The sequence below is a fragment of the Fibroporia radiculosa genome (genome assembly GCF_000313525.1).
Source record: "Fibroporia radiculosa TFFH 294 genomic supercontigs, scaffold9110, whole genome shotgun sequence".
NCBI classification, from domain to species: domain Eukaryota; kingdom Fungi; phylum Basidiomycota; class Agaricomycetes; order Polyporales; family Fibroporiaceae; genus Fibroporia; species Fibroporia radiculosa.
In genome coordinates this window covers 41,768-62,990 of record NW_012133460.1, presented here as the reverse complement: position 1 = coordinate 62,990, position 21,223 = coordinate 41,768, and the positions used below count along the sequence as shown (strand labels likewise).

The 21,223-nt window shown below is 51.0% G+C and overlaps 6 protein-coding genes across 6 annotated transcripts; 3 read left to right on the top strand and 3 right to left on the bottom strand.

Moving 5' to 3' along the window:
• Positions 1 to 220: 220 nt before the first annotated feature.
• FIBRA_06861 (uncharacterized protein) lies at positions 221 to 2,446 on the top strand (the record flags this gene model as incomplete). The annotated part of the gene is made up of 12 exons (XM_012328568.1): positions 221 to 344; positions 402 to 499; positions 561 to 696; positions 749 to 846; positions 900 to 1,005; positions 1,060 to 1,132; positions 1,190 to 1,419; positions 1,482 to 1,548; positions 1,599 to 1,964; positions 2,015 to 2,116; positions 2,169 to 2,216; positions 2,269 to 2,446. 12 exons carry the CDS (start codon positions 221 to 223, stop codon positions 2,444 to 2,446), a joined length of 1,626 nt encoding a protein of 541 aa, XP_012183958.1.
• A 1,597-nt stretch (positions 2,447 to 4,043) lies between these two features.
• FIBRA_06860 (uncharacterized protein) lies at positions 4,044 to 5,113 on the top strand (the record flags this gene model as incomplete). Its single annotated transcript, XM_012328567.1, has 4 exons — positions 4,044 to 4,063; positions 4,132 to 4,244; positions 4,295 to 4,915; positions 4,971 to 5,113. The coding sequence occupies 4 exons, from the start codon at positions 4,044 to 4,046 to the stop codon at positions 5,111 to 5,113; spliced, it is 897 nt and encodes a 298-aa protein (XP_012183957.1).
• A 643-nt stretch (positions 5,114 to 5,756) lies between these two features.
• Positions 5,757 to 7,487, top strand: FIBRA_06859 (uncharacterized protein; the record flags this gene model as incomplete). Its single annotated transcript, XM_012328566.1, has 8 exons — positions 5,757 to 5,900; positions 6,110 to 6,449; positions 6,510 to 6,637; positions 6,685 to 6,790; positions 6,841 to 6,931; positions 6,984 to 7,129; positions 7,186 to 7,346; positions 7,395 to 7,487. The coding sequence occupies 8 exons, from the start codon at positions 5,757 to 5,759 to the stop codon at positions 7,485 to 7,487; spliced, it is 1,209 nt and encodes a 402-aa protein (XP_012183956.1).
• Positions 7,488 to 7,637: 150 nt separating this feature from the next.
• On the bottom strand, positions 7,638 to 10,317 carry FIBRA_06858 (uncharacterized protein; the record flags this gene model as incomplete). The annotated part of the gene is made up of 8 exons (XM_012328565.1): positions 7,638 to 8,210; positions 8,269 to 8,388; positions 8,454 to 9,141; positions 9,194 to 9,341; positions 9,394 to 9,511; positions 9,567 to 9,668; positions 9,719 to 10,255; positions 10,306 to 10,317. The coding sequence occupies 8 exons, from the start codon at positions 10,315 to 10,317 to the stop codon at positions 7,638 to 7,640; spliced, it is 2,298 nt and encodes a 765-aa protein (XP_012183955.1).
• Positions 10,318 to 10,579: 262 nt separating this feature from the next.
• Positions 10,580 to 18,488, bottom strand: FIBRA_06857 (uncharacterized protein; the record flags this gene model as incomplete). The annotated part of the gene is made up of 19 exons (XM_012328564.1): positions 10,580 to 10,956; positions 11,006 to 11,424; positions 11,511 to 12,164; positions 12,221 to 12,468; positions 12,527 to 12,597; positions 12,642 to 12,798; positions 12,860 to 13,173; positions 13,228 to 13,259; positions 13,314 to 13,567; positions 13,622 to 13,648; positions 13,711 to 14,065; positions 14,131 to 14,430; positions 14,479 to 14,593; positions 14,652 to 14,840; positions 14,894 to 15,025; positions 17,671 to 17,992; positions 18,053 to 18,150; positions 18,204 to 18,360; positions 18,420 to 18,488. 19 exons carry the CDS (start codon positions 18,486 to 18,488, stop codon positions 10,580 to 10,582), a joined length of 4,290 nt encoding a protein of 1,429 aa, XP_012183954.1.
• A 716-nt stretch (positions 18,489 to 19,204) lies between these two features.
• On the bottom strand, positions 19,205 to 20,757 carry FIBRA_06856 (uncharacterized protein; the record flags this gene model as incomplete). The annotated part of the gene is made up of 6 exons (XM_012328563.1): positions 19,205 to 19,255; positions 19,341 to 19,928; positions 19,991 to 20,050; positions 20,101 to 20,237; positions 20,301 to 20,579; positions 20,646 to 20,757. 6 exons carry the CDS (start codon positions 20,755 to 20,757, stop codon positions 19,205 to 19,207), a joined length of 1,227 nt encoding a protein of 408 aa, XP_012183953.1.
• Positions 20,758 to 21,223: the final 466 nt, after the last annotated feature.

Sequence of the window (21,223 nt, the reverse complement as noted above, 5' to 3'; positions counted from 1 at the left end):
ACATGCGTTACTGTACTAGCCGTACGGAATCTCGATGTCCTCGCCAAAGCATCTGCTCCGTCGAATTGGCGCTTCCGTCCTGGGCGAACATTCCTTAATCCCGTGCGTGGGTGCGTTTACGCGCATCTATTCACGGAGCTACGTGGTGCACTACCCCATTTAAAACAAGACTGGTCCAGCTCATGGTGCCGAGCCTTTCCGCAAAGACCGCAACCCCCCAATGGACACTCTCGTCTCTATCGTTCTGCTTGTGTCGTTTGGCGTTGTCTATGCCCTCGTTCGCCGTAGCAGAAGGACCTCGCTCGCACATGTCTTAGGCCCCGAGCCAGAGTCGTTCCTAATGGGTATGTATGTCTTTCCCCTACGCGACACTACGGGACTTGACGTCGTGGTTCGTGCAGGAAACCTCGCCCAGCTGCACGGAGGGCAGGCTGGCGATGCCGATTTCAGCTGGCAGGCGCGTTTCGGGGGAGTTGCTCGTATAAAGGCGCCGTTCGGCGTGCGTCACGTCAATCACTATGTCTACGCGATACACCTTTACTCACCCATATCATCTACAGGAGGATATGCTGTGGATTTCGGACCCAAAGGCACTTCAGTATATTTACCAAACCTCAGGCTACAATTTCCCCAAGCAGCCTGAACGTCGTGCCCTATCTCGGTTGGTGGGCGATCATGGTCTCACATGGGCTGAAGGTGAGCTTTGGTGCGCGATATTGGCAGGGGATACCTCATCATTGTTTGTTAGGAGAGACACACAAGCGCCAACGAAAGGTCATGCTTCCCGCCTTTGGAACACCCGAGTCCAAGGCTTTGCTTCCAGTATTTGAACACTACGCCGAGCGGGTGCGTTCCCATTCAATCGTCCTGATTCATGTCTAACTAGCACTCACAAGTAGGTCACCCTCAAATGGAGAGAAATTTTGGAAGCATTGCCGGACCGTACTAGTGTCCTAAATGTCACTCAGTTCATTGCTCCTGCTACACTGGACGCGATAGGGGAAGGTATGATATTTATATGGTGAAGCTTTTGAGGTTGTCTAAAACTGCTGGTGTCAGCGGCTTTTGACTATAAGCTTGGCTGCACAGAAGATTCAGGCAGCGAGCTTGGACAGGCGTACAAAAACCTCGTGTGAGTGGTCTACAGTCATGGTTTTCCATCTTATGTATTCATATGTGCCTCGACCAGCTCGGACATATTCGCTTCACCATCGAAGCCAAAACTTTTCTTCACTAGCGTAGCACATTATATGCCCATGTGTCTTACCGAGTATTTGTATGACATTCTGCCAGGCAAAAGTTTGGACAAAGCGCGGCAGAACAAGCGTGTGGCGCACAAGGTCGCTAATGAACTCCTGGAGACAAAGTCTGCGGCGCTTCTGCAGGGCAAAGGCAGTCGTGACATTATGAGCATTTTGGGTAACTATCAGATGTCCGGACCAGCAGCGTCAGTCAGTAGTTGACTTCATTGTGTTTGAAAGTGAAAGCCAACGCATCCGAAGATGAAAAAAGGCAGCTTTCTCATGCTGAGATGGTTTCTCAAATGAGGTACGCACTCCACACTTGTCCAACACGCGGTATTCATCCGTCCGGTGCAGGACGATCATGTTGGCAGGCCAGGAAACAACATCGAACACGCTCTCCTTCGCGCTCTACGAGCTGGCAAAACAGCCCATGCTTCAAGCACGCCTTCGCGCCGAGATTCGCAAGATGGAGCAAGCCATGCGCGAGCGCGGTGATGCGCAGATCACGGTGTCCGACTTGGAGGCGATGCCCCTCCTGCAGGCGTTCTTGCGCGAGGTGCTGCGCTTCCATCCCGTCATTCCGCATAACTACAGACAGACAGGTCGGGACGATGTCATTCCACTCGCAAAGCCGATCACGACGAGCAAGGGAGAGGTGATCGAGGAGGTACCGGTTCCCAAAGGGATGCGTCTGGTTTTATCCGTTGCCGCATACAACCGGTGAGTTCAACCGACTTCCTGTTTCTCGCAGTTCGCTGACCGGTACACAGAAACGAGGATGTCTGGGGTGCAGATGCGCATACGTTCAACCCGGATCGGCACTTCAATTTCTCGGGAAAGCGTGGACCCAATGTTGGCGTCTTTGGGAATGTGTACGCATACTTTGCACAACGTTCACTTCTGCTATTCACTGGTTGCCAACAGGCTCACCTTCTCTGGCGGCGTTCGTGCGTGCATCGGCTGGCGATTCGCGTAAGCCTGGTTTCTTCTCCTCATCATCAGTTCATGGCTGATATGATGGTAGCATATACGAAGTACAGGCTTTCATCGTGGAGCTCGTCTCCAACTTCGAATTCGCGCTCACGGAGGAAGTGAAGCGGCTCCGGCGCGAGAACGCTGTCGCGATGGTGCCCACGCTTGAAGGCGAAGCACACAAGGGCGTCCAGTTGCCGTTGAAGGTGTCGCTTGCTTCGCGAGATTGAGGAGGGACGTTCCACGTTCAGCTCGTATATGTACCGGCTTATTAGCTTACGCAAGTGGCTGGTAGTTTTCGCCATGTATGATTAGTCTTGACCCTAATATTTACCTCGTCCCCGAGGCATTTATCGATCGTGAAAACAGCTCAAGATATGATGCATGGCCGTCAGGACGACATCTCGCTCTCAGCGCCACTTGCGTGAGGGATTGAAGTTCAGTCTTATTCACTTTCTGCCAAGATCTTCAACGCACCTCCTTCCTGAATAATCACACACTCTATATTAAATACAAGGTGCTTATTCACGCTGCTCCGGCTGTGATCAAGAAGCCCGAGTATCATAGTGAAGCTTGAAGCTTGAAGGCTTACCATAAGTGTACTCAGCACCCACTGCTGGCACGTCGCGTGGCGTCCCAGAAAGGAAAGCTACATTGAGAATTCGAACTTGACTGTATACTTATACTTCCCCGAAGCGGAGAAGCCTGCAGATTTTTGGATGTCCACCTGCTTCAAATTGATCAGTTCGATTTGCCAACATTCGTAGGTCCATTTCGGCCTGTCAGACCCGGATCAGGAACTTAGTTTCGGCTTACTGATGGTATGCAGCGCTACCACTTCATACCATCGGCTATCATGTTCAACAGAAAGTTGCGCAGACAACACGCTTGATCGTATAAGATGCTGGTGTGTTCGAAGTGTGAGGGTAGAATCGAGAAATTGCGTTGCATTGCATCGTAGATTCATCGTCTCCGATGGTGGGTAGATGGATGCAACTGAAAACGGATTACTTATCGGCCGCGCAGACGATTCCTTTGTAAGCGAACTCTGCGACGCTCAAGGCGATACGTAGAAAGGTATACGTCTTGGCAGACACGCCCTCGTGAACTGAGGAGAACTGTAGTAGAAAATGCTCCCAGCTTGGAATACAAGATCGAGTCGGTCATCCATGATATATTCACTCAGCCTGCAGGTAGGATGGTGTAGATGGCTGAGGGACGAGAATGCACGGCTTAATTCGCGGCTGGAGTCTCTACTGGGGTCATCCAATACACTATTAGCTTATCCTGCTCGCGGCTCGGCGTCCATTGATATGAAAGTTCAAATGTATCAAATTTGAATGGTCTTCCGACATATACTTATCTGGGGATCAGAGTAGTGAAAAGGTTTCTGGTGGGACTTGGCACAGAGGAAGCTATCTTAAGCCACTCATGATGATGGAAAATCGTGGAATGTCGATGAGGATGCTGGCATGACTGTCAATCTCTTACATGTTGCAATTGGCCAACAGCCTCTTGTTAATGGGATTATGCACCCGTTACCTCAATTCACGACCACTGGCTGCTGGAAAGTCCAAGTCGACATCGATCGACACAGCAATCCGGCGATTCCAAAGAAACAAGGCTAAAATTAATCCTGGCATTCTACTGGATCTGTAATCTTCGTAAGCAAACCTGAGAATATGTGAGTTCTTGGCTTCAGTCATTCTCACCTTCTATCGCGTGTCTAGTCCGAGTCTGACCAAGCACATTGGAGCTTCTCGACCGATCGCACTATAATACGCCCCATGTTGCTGCCCCCATCCCCCCTTACTCTCTTACATCACAATGAAGGTTCTCATAATTGGGTAAGGCGTAACCCGAACTTCGCTATATATGATCATCTACATACTTACTCACAATTGAACCGTAATAGTGCGTCTGGGTTCATTGGCCTCCCGGTTGCGCAGGCGTATGTTCGTGCGGGGCATATCGTGTATGGTGTCACGCGCTCAGCAGCCAAGGCGAAACAGCTAGCTGCCGAAGAAAGTGAGCACAGTGATGCTGCATAGCTGTACCCTACTCACCAACCTCCCCAGTAATCCCGATTGTCGCAGACACAGCCGATCCAGCCCCTTGGCTTCCTCTCGTTGCGACCCTCGATGTCGTGATTGAAGCAATAGGGGGCGCACAGGTAAAGGCACTGTCCGAGACACTTCTCAAGGCCACCACAAAAGCTGCAAATGAGTATCGTCCTGCTGGTGCACCCAAGTTGGCATACATCTACTCGTCGGGCAGCTGGGTCTACGGGGACAGCCGCGCTACCACCATCACCGATACAACCCCCATAGTGAAGCCAGTCGAGCTCGTCGCCTGGCGGCCGGCGCTGGAGCAGCGCATCTTGACGAATTCGGTACTCAATGGCATCGTGATCCGCCCAGCATTGCTTTATGGCCGCTCGGCGTCGATCCTAGCGACACTTTTCAAAACGGCATACGAGGGTAAAATCTCATGGTACGGGACCCCGGGCGGGAGGTATGGGTTGATTCACGCCGACGATCTGGCCGATTTATACCTGCTCGTCGGAGAGAAGTCGTCCATCCTTGGCGGCAAAGTGTTCGCCGCCGCAAATGACTTCACTGAAAGTGTTGATGACATCTTGCAAAAACTTGTGCAGGTGTCCGGGGCGAAAGGCTATGAATACGTCCCGCCCTGCAACCGTACGTATTCTTGTGTGTATTGTTCTGTATTTGTGCCAACGTCATGCACTTTCAGTGTTCGAGAGTGCCATCACGACGACGTCGCTGCTTCGCCCATATCTTGCTCGCTCACTGCTAGGCTGGCAGCCACGCAAAGCAGGTCTGGTGGACAACCTAGAGGTCTATTACAATGCTTGGAAAGCCAGCGAGGGACTGTAGACTCGAGTTTTGTCATACAGGAAGCCCTGCGGATGTAGCAGATCATAGTTAATGTGTCACCAAATTCGAGGACCATGTATTTTTCTTCTATTTGAAGGTGTACCATAAATCAAGTGCGCACTTTGAGAAGCCCAGGAGAACTGCGCAGTCGTAGTAAGCACGTCGAACAGACGTTTGAACTTGCATGCGCGAGGTCCCCTTGAATATCAGAAAATAAATGAGATATAATCTGTGTGTTTTCTGATACGAAAGAGACTTGAAGAGAGGGGGAAAGCCAAAAGGACCAGGTTCAAGAGTCCGAAGCTCGGAGGGTACTTGAATAGGCGCGCGCTGAGCCTTCGGGCTTCAGCCACCTGACATATAACTTGACGTTCTCCGAAACCTTCTCAACGTCGAGTTGATCCGCCTCGTTAGCGGAATAAAAGAAAGTGCGAGTGATTTTACTACGCGTGCATCCGGAAGGGCTAACTCTCATATGTTTTGTCTCAGTAATATTATCTCGAATTTCTGCAACCGTTGCGCCGAGGCCGCTGAGCTACACCCCCTCCTTTAAGCTTCTGGCCCATACCAAGCCCTTCTGATCCAGCCTTGGACTTATCATATATAACCAGCGATTCACGAGAAGAAGCTTCGACCATCTACCATGTCTGATTTGTATCGTTCAGCGCTACAAGCACGCATCGCGAAGCTGCCTATGCTTCATCCAGAAGACGTCGACGAGGATGAGGATGAGGAGGAAGAGGCGACAGACACTCTTGGATCACTCCCTACTGGCGCTCCAATGCACGTATGATATCTCCTTACTTCAAAGGCTGGGGTTAGGTCAGTTGTGAGCCACTTGTGCCTTTGACAGCGCGCCGTTCGAGAGCGAGGTGCTTTCCAGTGGTCTATCATATCGCACTCCCTTTTGATGAGATGTAATATGATGCGGCCAAGGAAGATGAAATCTTTGCCCGAATCGTCCTGTGCTATCACGGTCACTCGAGTGGCTTGCAGCTACTCCAACCCCCCTTTCTTCTCACTCTAGTACTTCGTACTAACACACTCCTCAGGCCTACGCGTGCACCGTGGGCCCCGCGCAAGCGCGCTCCGAACGTCTCGTTCGCACCCATCTCAGCCTCTGCATTCTTCGAGCAGGCCACCCAGGTCGAGGTGCCTGCGTCCGAGCTGGACGTCCGCGCGTACTACACCCCGCCGCGCCTCGTCAATGGCACAGTTATTGTGTGTCACCATGGCGCAGGATCATCTGGACTGACGTTCGCGTGTATGGCCAAGGCAGTGGTTGACCTGAGCAAGGGTGAGTGTGGAGTTTTGGCGCTGGACTGTCGCGGACACGGTGCGTGCGGTTAGGATCGGGGAGCGTTGGAGAGACCCTTACTGATGGTGTTGATTGCAGGAAAGACGACACGGACGACGGAGCCTGCACCGAGCGAGGAAGATTATGCAATTGAGACTCTGACCGCAGATTTCGTTAGCATCTTAAAAGTCATCTTCCCCGATCCGGCTACGACGCCCACTCTACTGGTATGCATCGCGTCGATGTTTGTTTCATCTGCACTAATCGTGCATAGCTAGTCGGGCACAGCCTCGGCGGATCTGTGATCGTGCGTGCATGTCCATTGCTGCAGGAGTTCAAATACCGCATCACGGGCGTCGCAGTGCTTGACATTGTCGAAGGTATGCCGTTGTCATACGTCACGCCGGTTATTTGCTGATAGCTCCTGCAGAATTCACCCTCGAGGCGCTGCCCATGATGCACAATCTGCTTGATGCGCGGCCAGAGGGGTTCGGTAGCCCCGAGGAAGCAATTGAGTGGCAGTAAGCATGCTTCCTTCGTTTTCACACTCGCACAAACGAAAATGGTTCACAGCATCAAGACTCACGCTTTGCGAAACACGGATTCTGCTCGCATCTCAGTCCCAGCTATCATCAAGCCCGCGCCTCCGGATGCACCTCAAGGCACGCCTGCATATGTCTGGCGCACTCCTCTACATTCTACTTCGCCTTACTGGACAAGTAGGTCTTCCTTGCTGCCCGCTGCGCTCGTGCTCATCAGGATGTCCGATCATTAGGTTGGTTCACAGGGCTATCGGGAAAGTTCCTGACGGCACGGACTGCTCGCCTGCTCGTTCTTGCGGGTACTGAACGTCTCGATAAGGAGCTTATGATTGGACAGATGCAGGGCAAATTCCAGCTCGTGGTCATATCTGGAGTGGGGCACATGTTGCAGGAGGTGTGTTGATGGTTCTGTTCCGACATGCACACTGACGTATATATCCAGGACGACCCGACTCGCCTGGCGGAGGTCCTCGTGGAGTTCTGGAAGCGCAACGAGCGTGTCATCGCGGGGATCAAGAAGGTCGGGGACCGATGAGAATTTTCAAAATGGACAAATGTATGAGACTTCCTTGGTGGAAGTTAAGAACAAGGATTGAATATATGGACTGGAAGAAGCACAACACACATGTACAATCAGCACACTATCCCGCAATAAACATTTTGTTACTTGCATTCAATCTATATACTATGATATTTTTTCCTCAACACGCTTCTCTTCCTCTTCCCTTCCTGTTCTAACAGGAAGGCCGGAGAATTTCGAGCGTAACACCTCGTACTTCCTCCGCTGAGCGGATGACACACTCGGCTGCACTTTTTGCAGAGCGGCAATGAAGTCGGCCACCTGTACTTCCACCCGAACCTCTGGCTGAATTCCTTCCCGAGTCGTGTCGTCTTCCACCGCATCCAGCATACCCAGCGTACGCTTCAGCGCGATGACCCCTGCCTCCCGCACGAGCGCAGCGAGGTCCGCCCCGCTGTATCCGTCACACCTCTCCCTCGCAAGGGCCTCCACTGCCTGCTGTGTTGCTGCCACGTCACCTAGTGGGACCTTCCGCGTTAACGTCCGCACGATCTCTGCGCGCTCGTCAGGCAAGGGAAGGTCGACATAAAGGAGCTTGTCGAGACGACCAGGGCGACACATCGCCGGATCGATCATATCCGGGCGATTAGTGGCGGCAATGACATATACACTCTTGCGCGCATCGAGCCCATCCAACTCCGTCAGCAGTGTGTTGACTACGCGGGCAGATGATTCCGACTGAGCAGAGCGGACATTGAGACTCAAGGACGAAGGATACGAAGGCATAGAAACTCACGAGGCTGTCGTCGCGGCGCGGGACAAGCGCGTCCAGCTCGTCGAAGAATATCACGCATGGCGAAGACGCTCGTGCCCGCGAGAATACTTGTCTGACCGCGCGTTCGCTCTCGCCCACGTACTAGGCGGAAAAGAAATACATAAAGTAAGGCAACGTGAGATGAAGCAAGGAAATAATGAGCGAACCTTGTTCAGCAGCTCCGGCCCCTTCACACTGATGAAGTTGGCTCTCGACTCGTTTGCGACCGCCTTGGCAAGTAGCGTCTTTCCGCATCCAGGTGGGCCCCATAGTAGTACGCCGCACGCCGCCTCGATGCCTACCGCGCTAAATAGCTCTGGCCGTCGAATGGGCTGTACGATCGCCATGTGCAGCTCTTCGCGCGTTCCATGGAGCGCGCCGACATCCGTCCATGTCACATCTGGCACTGTTGCAAAGCCCTCGCGCTTCGCTGACGGCTGTACTTGTTTCAGCGCGAGAGTGAAATCTGCGAAGGTGATACACAGCGGGGCGAGCTGTGCTTCAGTCAGCGGGTCCGGGTGCGCACGGAGGAAGTGCACGATGGAGCTCGCAGCGGTGTGTGTGGAGACATCAAACGTCGAGAAGGGAACATGTTTTGTGGGAAAAGGAGGTGTTGGCTGAGGGGAATCCACTGCCATCGATGCATCTCCGTCGGTATGCTGAAATTCGATATTGTCAGGGAGAACAAGAGTGCCGTCAGAGATCTCTTTGAAGATGCGTTTGACGGCAATGATGCCTGCGGCTCCTGTGAGCGCAGTGAGATCCGCGCCAACGTATCCTGGTGTTGCCTTTGCAAGGGTAATGTAATTGAAGTCGCCCTCTAATCGCAATTTTGAGCACAAGACGCGCAGGATCCTGAAGTGAGATGTTAAACCATGCCGCGTGAAATCTGGAAAAACACTCTTACTGTGCTCGCGCTTCGTCGTCAGGAACTCCCATGCCAATTTCATGGTCAAATCGACCGGCTCGACGTAGTGCGGCGTCAAGCGAGTCGGGACGGTTTGTTGCCCCGATTACAACTATAGGCTTATTGTCGGTCTTATCCCACGACATGTCTTTTGCCATGATAAGCGGGTACCCTCGAACAAAAATACGGAAAAGGCATACCGTCCATACATGTGAGAAATTGAGCAACAATTCTTCTCTCCATCTCTCGCTGTGCGCTCTCTCGTTTGGGAGTAATTGCGTCAATTTCGTCGATAAACAATAGGCAAGGAGCAACGCGCTACAGACGAATGTTTTAATTTCAATAGCAGCAGCGCCAAATGGGGCTGATTGACCTTGGCTTCCTCGAAGGTATCTCTCAGCGTCTTTTCCGACTCGCCAGACATCCCTGACACGATCGACGGGGCAGATATATTGATGAATGGGACACCGAGCTCCTACATCGACAGATGAGACACACCAGATACATGATAGCGTTAAACCTTACCCCGGCAATCGCATTGGCAAGTAGCGTCTTGCCGCAACCAGGAGGACCATGAAGCAACACACCTCGTGGGGGTTGAACGCCAGTATGAATGTAAATCTCGGGGTGACAGAGAGGCATTGCCACAAGCTCCATCATCTTTTCAATACATGTGTCAACGCCTCCGAGATCCGATAGCCGAGTCGACGGAGGGCTGTAATCTTTTGCAGTGCTACCAGACGGAGCGCTAAGCCTAGCCCTCTTGTTGCTGTCGTCGCCGGCTTGTCTTGATGTGCGACTTCGTCTCTTGCCACTTACAGGCGCAGAATGCATCTCGGAGACTCCAGGTAGTGTCTCATTCTCCGTAGGTTGTGGTATCGAAGATGGACCAGGGGTCTCAACGTCCTGCGCTCCGATGAGAGATGCAGGATCTTCTTGAAGACTATCCTCATTCGAAGGTGCTGGCGGAGTCAACGGAACTGGCGCAGCGTTCAAGTTGAGTTTTGCACGTCGGTGTGTCGACCAGAGTCCTTGCATGGATTTGTTGAGGGCATTCGATCCCTACCTGAACTTTTGTGAGCACGCATCTCAGGACGATGGCAAAAACGCACAGCTTTCTCCATTGCAACACCCGCCAGCGTTTCGTTCTCAAAGAAGCAAGAGGCAAGAATTGGGCGAGAACGAAAGTACTTGACAAAAACTTCGACTCATGCGAGCGGCCACTGGCAGTTTAGAGCCGCGGATCGGCATAACCCGAGAGAAAAGAATGGGGCGTTCTGATTGGCTGTCCGTGCGGCAAGTGGTTGAACACGAACGATTTCTTTTACATCTTCGCCCACAGCTTTCGGCATGATAAACAAGAAAAAACTCATTGAAAAGGAAAAACTACAGAACAGGTGCTCCATTGCTGAGCTTTCCCACTAATCTTTCAATCATCTGCTCCATGCGACTTAAACGTTCATCAACTTGAGACAACCGTCCATCCATCCCTGCCAGACGTTCTTCTACCTGACCAAGCCGTCCCTCTAGTCCAGATAGCCGTCCGTCCGTCTGATCAAATCGTGCGTTTATTTGGCCATCTTGCTCTGTTAACCGTCTATTTAGCTGCGTGAACTGCTCCTTCATGACCGCCTCAACGATCTTCTCTACCGGTACGTCAGACACAGGATCGGCATGGCATTTCACCAACCCGTGCGTCTTCAGGTGAGTACCATGGGTAATGCCCCCCTCGGCATCGCAATCGTTACAGATAAAAACCGGATCTGCCCACATTTTAGAGAAATCGTCATTCTAGGGCATGCATGCACTTACCGCTGCATTCGAAACAGTACCAGCATGGCCGTTTTAGTTCCTTCGAACAGTTGATGCATGCTATCACATTCTTCTGGTCCGTTTGCGTGGTAATCTCTGTGCCACTTTGCAATTGTCCGACAGTGGCGAATTTAGCTTTCGCAGCTGATAGAGCTTCCCGCACCCATGTGGAGACCCTCTTTAGCTCTATGGGATGAACCCGCGTCCTGACCTTGAACATATTATGCGTTGGAACGTGGGGCGACGTAAGCTTGAGGTCTGAGACGCTATCTCTGCTAATGGGTATTTCCGCTTTCAAGCATTCTGGGTCCTCACAAAGGTCGAGAGTCTGGTCTTTGTCGACATTTCCGCAGTCGAGGCAAACCGTTCTAGCTCCTCTAATCTCGTTGCTACCCACGCAGCAGCGGCATCCCGTACCTCTATAAAATAGTCGCAGAGAGGGAAAAGTTTGACACAAACGTGGTTCAGCATGTATCCAAATATATAAGTACTGTTTTGAACTCACATATGGACGCACACAACTTGCTCCTGATGCACCATAATGGAGTAGTAGTAACGGCCATCTGACGGGCTGATGATACGGGCTATGTTGCAGAGCTCCTCTCTCTCGTCGGCGTTCAATCCACGGCCGTACGATGTCCTGAACGTCAGTTCGATGTAGCGTTGCCGTGTATCCCTGCGCTTCTTGAAAAACGACCAAGCGTATCGTTCTCGTAAAATTTGTTGGCGGATGGCGGAACATGCAAAACGCCACAATGCGCGGGTCTTGTTCTCTCTCATCTCTGCAGGTGAGGGGCGGAAGGAGAGTATTTCAGGCGACATTCTGGAGAAGAAAAAACTGCCTTTCCACCCAGTGTACTCTCCACGGAATGTTCCGTGAATCATAGTCTTGTTCTCGTTCAACTGCCCTGTTATGTAGAGGTCGGATTTAGACCAGGCCTTGAGGGTCCCAGTGCAACATATACAGCCATCTAGATCAGTCGTCACTTCACCGGTAAGTTCCCAACTCAATCCTCCTCCTGGAACGTCTGTGTCAGGCAGGATTACCGAGTCTTCGAAACTCAAACCACTAGGCTTTGACGGACGCAGATTTACAGAGAATGGTAGACGACACGGATATCGTACAGTGTTGTAGAAAAAGACCGTCCAAGGTCCTAGTCTGCAAAGGTTCACATATTAGAAATAGAAGAAGCAACATTGTGTATGGAGGCATACACGGAGCCCAGTAGATCATCTACAGTCGTCGAGTCACCTTCCTTCGCAGGTGCTTCTGGTTCGATAGGAGGGGGATAGTAGCCGGTGGTATCAAATCGGGTCTCGTCCTCCAGAGAATACTTCAAAACTACTTCTATGGCTTCATCTTCGTCTTCTGCACGATATGAATTGTCCCGTCTAGCCGGGAGAAACAGTTTCGACAAGCCTTCAGCTGTCGCAGTCTTCCCCGAGTTATAGTAGTAGTCGTACTTATAAGAGTACTTTTTGAAAGTGCGTCCAAACATACGAATATCTTCTAGGACTTACAAGCTGGCAAGCCGTCTGTCTAAAACGCTTATGTGGCCTTGTGTCCTGACGCCTGTAGACCTCTATATACCCTACTTTTAAGGTGAATCATACTTTATCGGGGATGCCCACGTACGTTCCAAGGTATCCACTCGATCATCCACAGCTTTAAAGATTACGTTGAAATTATTACAAGACTCTGTGAGGTTACGTCTGTTGATGCGCTCAGCTTGGCATGTCTTGATGATCGCGAGGTCACGTCGCATTAACAAGTAGATCAAAGGGAAAATGAACTGAAATTGGCCATTCAGTCACTACTGCAGACCGTGTAAGGATTGTATTCCCATCACTCACTCTCTCGATCCTTCCTGGGCCCGTGATCAGGTTAAGAACAGTCAAGTCTGTGATTGCGTATTTAACATCCTCAAGATTTCGGCGAATGCGGTCCTCTTCGCCGTTCGTATAATCAGAGAAAAGCCCCTGCACTTTCCGAGGAACGGTTGTTCCCTGAAAGGATGCCGTAAGATATACAACGGTCCCATAGACCAGATCCAGATACTGGTCCACCCAAAAGCGATTACTCTCATGAACATACGACTTGAGCGTAAAGATTCGTCCTATCATCTTGTGTATCTTGTTTCGGTAAATTGTAGCCGTACTCTGCCAACCTGCAAAATTGACAGATCAGGGTGGCTGACCACGAATAGGTGAGCGACAATAACCTATTGCCCAATACGCTAACCAACGTGGAAAACTAGACGTTCAATCGATTAGAACCTCCAGGTCGTTCTGAACCCGCAACTCGTACCTCCAATCCACAGGCCGCATTCTGGCAAAGGTGTTGGCCTCTGCCACTGTGATGAAACCCGAAGCATCATCATCGAAGGCTTCAACGAGTGATTGGGCCTGCTGCATGGTAATCCATTCGAGTGTCCAAGCATCAGGATCTTCTTTGGATATAATTTGTGAAGATTTCTCTTCTCCGTCCTTTCCCACCCCTTCTTGATAATAGTCGGTGAGAGCCAATACGAATCGACGAGCCTCGACGCTGCTTCTCCATCCCTAATCAAAATGTTCTAGTCAGTAAGTCTAAATACAACTATAAATTGGACGAACCATTTCTTTCCAGATAGTCTGCAAGCCCTGATGACGTTGTGGATGCTGAATTCAGCGACACGAGCTGAGAAGTGTATCATACGACGTACAGTATCAGCAAGCTTTTCATGTGGTCCAGAGGTAAGCACTTCGATGACCCGGTCGTTTTCACGATGTACTATCCTCCCAACTTCTTCGATGATGTGCTTCTGCTGCATCTCAAATTTATGATCAAAGGCTTGAAAGTTTTCTTCAATTATGATTGTGGGATCCTGGAGCTCGCGCTGGATGCGATCATTATCGGGTTGATTGCTGTCGGAGCCCAGTTGTGATCGAAGCAACTCCTGCAAAAGCTGCTCATTATTGAGCGCAGCGTCACGCCCACCCTTCTCTTCAATCTCGTCGCGCAGTGCCTCTTGCTCTGGAGGACATTGTTGTTTGAGGAAATTTACGATCGTCTCCGTCCTGTAATCAACCATGTTCGAAAATCAACACAATCCAGCGAAGGTGAAGTATTCACAAATACCAACATCTTGGAAAGATCATCCATTTTTGTGGTAATATCGTCTATCTTGCGGGCCATATGCACCGCAAGAGCAAACTCGAATTCAGATCTCCGTTGAGAGAACAGCTTGACCCAATTGACGAACACGCCGTCCCATAATGGCCCCTTGAGGACTTTCGCTATTACGGACATCTTCGAATAAGCATCGCAGGTATTACCGCATTTCTTGATATCATCAGCAGTTCTCTTGACCAAATCTTGAAGACGACCTTCGATGGATACGCCGTCAGCACCTACGACTTTGTCGTCACGTACATCTTTCAATCTGTAAGAGGAATCAGTTTTGAGTTGTTTTTGTGTGGTTAGTACGAACTGAAGCAACACTGCGATCATATCCCTCATCTCTACAAAAAGAACTATGACTTTCTGATCGTTATCACGGCGTTTCATTTCCAGCGTATACACTGCTTTGAATGCAAGGACCGCAACTAGGAATTGTGCACCACTCAAGTTCTACTTCAGTTAATATAATCAGATCCTACGCACCCTGAATGAACGGATGAATCTTCCCAATCTCATCTAGCGCTTTAACGAGTGTGGGAATACTATCAGCGAAATTGGTCAGTGCACTATCAAGGGCCTGTTTTGCGCCACTGTCGTTAAATGCGGCTTTGACTGGTTTATAAAGAGCGGTTATGATGTTTTTCTGGTCAGCGACTGCGAGAGCTGCATCCTCTGTAACGCCATCGCATCATGATGTCAACTACCAAAGTTGCAATATAGTTTACCTATGCCGTCCACAACCTTTTCCGATTTGGTCTCGGATTCACCGTGTCGTCCTAATACAACCGTAGCAGAGGCAATAGCGCTGTCAATCTCATGGTCGTCGCGCTCATGGTCGTCGCGTTCATTTCCATCCTCTGCAAGAAATGGTGTCAGCATTGAAGTCCCTTCTGTACATAGAGACTCGAGTGTTGATAAGCAACATCAGAGAGGCCATATAAGCATTAAGTTCCAGAAAGCAATGAGGCATCAAAGGTAACTGACTCGAGTCATTCAATGTTGGAATCGACAACTTATGATCCTCATCATTGAAACTTATCGTCGCTTTTTTGCTACTCTTTTTGAATACGTGCATAGTGTAGAGGTATTCAAGCAGGGGTGTGAGGGCAGAGATTCGACATGCATCGCATGGCAAGCTTCTTAATGAACATGCATCGACAAATGTGGATTAAGACGTGGTTCGGCAATCGGCAGCAACGGGTCCGTAATATCTGCGCACTACCTCACATGCCATAACACCCGGACGAGCATCCTCCGACATGAATGTATCATTGTATTGATCAGCAATTCTAGTCTGGGAGTAACTTTTAGAGATACGCACGAGATCCAGAAATTTCGCAGCACAATGCACATCAGTTGCATATCAGCGAGGCCAGCTGATGAAGCAAATACATTTAATTATCACAAGTAAAGCAAAGATCTAAGCTGCCAGTGCGGCAGCCTCTTGTTCTCTATCTCCGCCATCTTACCCAGCGATGCACCGCAAATGACAGGTTAGTGCGAGCGCTCCGCCCCAATTGATGAGAAGTTCTTCGGATTGATATGTGCCATCTGGCGTGTGGTCCTGTTAGTCTCACGAGGTAACTATGACCGGTTTCAAAGGAGCCTGCCCAGCTGTAATGCGTGTGGCCAATTATCGGCATGAAGCCAGACCTCTCGTGTAAAGTGTGTGATTTCAGGGCGGAGCGATTTCTATGAAAACAGAGGTTTGAACACTGCGCGAGCCGTGACGAGGCATCAAGAGACAGTGGGAGACATCGGGTCCGGCCTTGACAAAATGAACACGATCGCCACGAATCGGATGGTGTATCATGGATACAGTAAGGCGCGACGCGCAAGACGAGTGGTTTGTGAAGGGTGCAATGGTACGGGTATCAAGCTGATGGGTCGGAGTGGCCAGGAGCACGCCTTGCCAAGCCCGGCCCGAGCAGCATTTTTGCCTGTGTCTTCAAGAGTCCATGGAAAGGCCCGGCCCGTTCCTCTATCGAATATTCTGGCCAAATACGTATGCATACTCTCAGCACATTCACACGTCTATGCCACTTATATTTCGTTACGCATGACAGCTGGGATATGCACATCCCAATCCTTTCAACAAGACTGGCATCATCCACTTGTGGTGAATGTTTGGGAGTGCAGTCCTTTCATTCCTAATATTCATGGTCAGATTGTGCTGGTTGCCTGCTTCATGCTATTGAATGCCCACAATCTCCACTTTATGGCGTTTCAGAAAGTCGTTGGTGTCTGGCTATTTGCCAATACCGTTCATTTCGAGTCAATGTGTATGGAGTTCTTGGACGCCGAGGCCTCAGTGGCTTATACATCCGCCCTCAACTTTCTGCATGCATTATCGGACTCGAAGTCTGCTAAGACAATCTTCCAGAAAGCACCGTCGTATGCGTTCTCAGCAATCTATGACAACATCGGTCGGAAGGCGCAGGTTTAGGACCCTGACTTTGGAGAGGCGGACTTTACAATTATGGTACGGCAGCCACATATCTCGAGCTTGAAGTTTGTGATGCGGAGACCCTTGATATCGCGACAATTTTAGCAGTCAAGTACCTAAGTAACGTCGCTAACTTTAGGCTGGATTACAGACCGAAGAGGCACCTCCAATGACATAATCGACAAGAACACTGACCTGCATCATGTGCATCTTCCAAGAGGACGACGACACCATGCGCCGCCGAATTTCGGGACTACGGGCTTGTCTACCGCCCCACGCCATCTCGGTGTTACTGAAACAGACGTGTTGACGTTTGGGTAGTTCTCCCCAGCCTTGATTTTCAAGTGGGCCCAGGCTTTCCACCAGCTTGAAGGCATTCCTCACCATACTAAAAAGGTGCACGAAGAGGTCAACAACCCAAAGAAGAGGCTAGAGCAATTATCCTTACGATTAAAATTGCGTCCTCCAGATGTGGGGGGCGTCAATCCGCTGGCCTTCTTGAATCGCCATTCCGTTGGCAAACCAGCTAATGGCGAGCTGGCAGTTCCAGCCCGGTGCATTGCCTACGACTATAAGTCTACCGGATTTGTCGTAGCAACGTCAGTACTCCTTTTGATAGACTGTAATAGTGGTATGCACGCTATTATAGCTTGTAATTGTCGCTGTACCGTATGAGACATCAAGATCGCAAGAATCCATCGAGCTACATTGCCCACATGTTGGTCCTATTGATATTATGAGGGAATGTTGAGTACGCCTACACCGCAGAACCAATTGGGCAGTTTATCACGCTGACATGAGTGGTCTAAGTGTCCGTCAAACTGAAGCCCTCTGAATTGTACGGAGTCAGAAAAAATGCGGAAATCCAGTCTGTAGTTGACTATCACCTAAAGGGAATTGCAACGCTATTGCGCAAGACCTGGGTGGCTGAATCCGGGCTCGTCGTATAACAAATGTTCCTCCACACGACGTAAGGAGTGCTTAGGACCCACGAGCTGAGTTCTGCGCTTGTCACAAACTCTCCGATCTCCTCATATGGTCACTTGTATGGCATACCTGTAGATGGGTCTAACCCGTCCAGCATACACTCAGTAATAAGACAGAAGTGAACGCTCCCGGCAGGGAGCGGGGGCAGATTGACGCAATTGAACGACGTCTGGATAACCACGGGCTGTGCTACCACAAGAGTGTTAGATAGTTGGAACCCGGGCCTTGTGGGGTCTCCGTTCGAGTCGTAGTCAAGAATGGAGTCCTGCTCGTAGATGGATGGATAAAGGAGGAACGCATATACAATTGCAAGACGGTGAGTCTGGCCTGACGTGCTCTGGATGGTCGTACCGCGAAGATACATGTACTTGGACATTCCCTGGTCCAGTACCTATGTTATGATGTAGTGAGATATGTGATAAGACGAAGACGACATAGATCGTCCGCCTACAATCGACTCTTGATCACTGATGCGGACAGTGTAGTTTGCTACTCCAAGAATAGAGCCCACGTTGGCAGCCTGAGCTTGATGTCCAAGGGGCTGTATATCTACAAGAAGCTTAGTTTTCGTATCCATCACCTTGACAAGTGAAACAACATACCGGGAGAATTGGATCCATTTTCACTCCTTGGGAACGTGTCCGTGTCGGATACCGACGCCCTGAAGTAGAACAAATAACCACTGCCCGCGGTGGTAGCAGCATCATACGTGTGAACAGCAGCGTTGACGAGTGCTCGAGTGGCCCGACACTCCGTCTGCTGTTTCACTCACTGATCAAAGGGACTACGCATTTAGTCTAGATCTGACTAGCACTGACAGTAATTCCAAGCAAGCACTTGATACCTGGTGACTCGACGGTGTTCAAGAAATTTGATGCCGAAAACATTCTGAGCGTTAGCACCACCGCCGAAGGACTCTGTACATCGGCGTACATGCTGTCTTATTTAGCTTGAAGTCAACGGTTGAGCGGCGGGCAGTGTGTGACATACACAGTTGGCGCTCGTCCTGCTCGTCGCAAGCACTGTGCTTCGCGCGAGATATGTACACCAGACGGCAGACAGTCGGCCACCGCCGCTCGCAGCTGGCAACAGGTGTCATCGAACGGGAAGCACGTTTCAAGACTGCGAAGAAAGGTGGACTAGAGTGCGAAATAGAAGGACCAGGTGTTTCGGAATTGCATGTTCACGAACTCAGAGTCTGATTTAACTATCCACAATCCATTGTCAGGAAACCACAGAAATAATGATTGAGATGCTACTGTATTGTAAAACGACAATGCTAATGGGATATGGCCACTCAGCCTGACCATGAACACCATCATTTGCGATAAACTGCGCGATTGAAGGTATCAATATGTGTATGTGTGGATGGGACTATGCGTTAATGGATCATGATGTAGATGCGTAAGGTGTAGATTCCCCCGCGCTCCTCCGTCGGAGGTCAAATCCACCTGCCGTGGGATGATGTGAAGAGGGTGATCACTGAAGGCGAGAGGACTGACACCGCCCGCACGGAAACACCGCGGACCACGATGCAGGCTGAGGCGTTAGATACCTATGTCGATGGCAAGAAATACCCTTGATGGTACGAACAACGATTGGTCTATGCGTGCGGCGTTGGTTGCTGGACAGGCAACGGTTGTCCCTGTATATCCTACAATAAAATATCAGCCATTCCGCCCATGTGGATCACAGGTTCACATGAGGCAAGCGGAAGAAATATGCATATGAAAACATACCATACGGGGCCGTTTAAGCGGTCTTGGGCGCACACCCGCACTGCCTGCCTTTGCCCCCACAATTGCTGCTGACTTCCCCTGCACTACCACATTTCCATTCGAATGTGCGCTCTGACTATGCGTACCCACCGCACCGGCCCCACTTCCATTCACACCGGCTTGTACCTGAGCTCTATCAATAGAGTGCTCGCGCTCGCGCTTAACGCCTCGCGGCGGGACATTGGGATCTGGGCCGGCCTGCACAGGAAGCACAGGGCCAACTTGAGCAACCCGCACCGGCATTGACGCAGTCGCTATGGCGGGACTAGGGCCAGAGGTGACGCTAGATGTGGTAGTGGGGCCGGGAGTTGGAATAGACTGTGGCGTCCCAATACCGACGGGTGTCCGCCCACGAGGATTACTGGGATTAGGTATTGCTGAGGACCGCGACGAATTACCACCCGGTTTGGGTGTCCCCGAACGAGTCGTGGCGGTCGTAGTCGCCTGCGCGGAGGTCAAGATGGAAGAGGCCGAAGAATCCGGTACACCGCCACTTGCTAGTGTCAGCGGTACTTGAGCTTGCGCCTTTGCTAGTTTCTTCAGTTCCTTCTGTTAAATGCGGAGATCCTGAGTCCATATCTATGATCAGGCCGAAACACAAGGATCCTAACCCGTTTTTTCCGATCTTCACGCGCCTGCGGTGATTCAGCAACCAAAGTGTTGATGTTCCACTGTACCACCAGTCAGATGTGCTTTGGAGACACGGCATGAAAAGCCATACGCTTTTGAGGCCTTCTAAGCTAACAGAGAATGCGTCTCGCTGCGTCCTCAAGTCAAACGGGGTGATGGCGATTTGTTGCTTTGGAGGAACTTGTATCATATCCAACAAATATGTATCTTTTTTCATGGAATGTTTTCCTAATCCAGAGGCATGAGACATTTATGGAAAGGTTAGACGACTCAGGAACGAGGACGACGCACCAGGAATACCCTTGATGAGCTGCCTGTAAGTATTCTTTGACTTCTTCTCGCCTTTTCCCTCCTCATCCTCGCCCTCTTGCGCTGCTCCAGGTGTTGCATTTGGCGGGAGCGAGAGTTCCTTCTCTTTGCCTTTGCCCTTGTCGAGGGTGCCGGCGGTGGGCGGTTGCTGACCTACGGGGAGGGCATACGGCCGCACGTACTTGTCATACGCTGGCAGAAGCTGGAATCTCGATATTAGATCCTGGGTGCTAGTTAGTAGTGGACGGGGCTGGGCTGTGCCTATGTGAGCAGAGCATGATAGACGGTGTCAGTTTTCCGCGAATGGGAACAAGTTGAGTGAGAGACCTGGTGGCAGGAGGTATATGGGGGGGAGCTCGGGCTGAGAGGAGGGGCCTGCGAGTGCATTGGTAGGTTGAAGGGAGTATGATGCGGGGTGCTGGTTGTCGTCTACCTCCATGTCGACAGTGGCGACAATGGCGGCACTCAGCAAGGGGTGGCGCCTTTGTTTTGCGTGCGGCGACAGAGAGTGAACCGCCCGCGTCGCGTGCGAAGCTCCGACATGTCATCCCCGCTGCGGAATTGGTGGACCGCGTTTCGGAGTTTGTATTCGGATGTTGTGCCTCCAAGCGGCGATTTCGGAGGCTGAATATCGGCCAAACGGGGCGGAGTGAGGCGCTTTGTGTATCTTATCTCGGACCATTTTGAGTCAGGACGCATTGCGGGAGCCACGAGCCCACGGCATACATAGGCTAAAGGCTGCCTCGCCGCATGCTCCTCGCCTCAACCCACAACGACCATGGCGGACGACTCAGCTTACCAGAGCAGCGACCCCCTCGGCACATCCACTATGTCTGTCTTCACTCCCTCCGTCTCCCGAGTTAGATCTCCAGGCAGCGGCGCTCATGCGCAGCGCGCGGTGCACG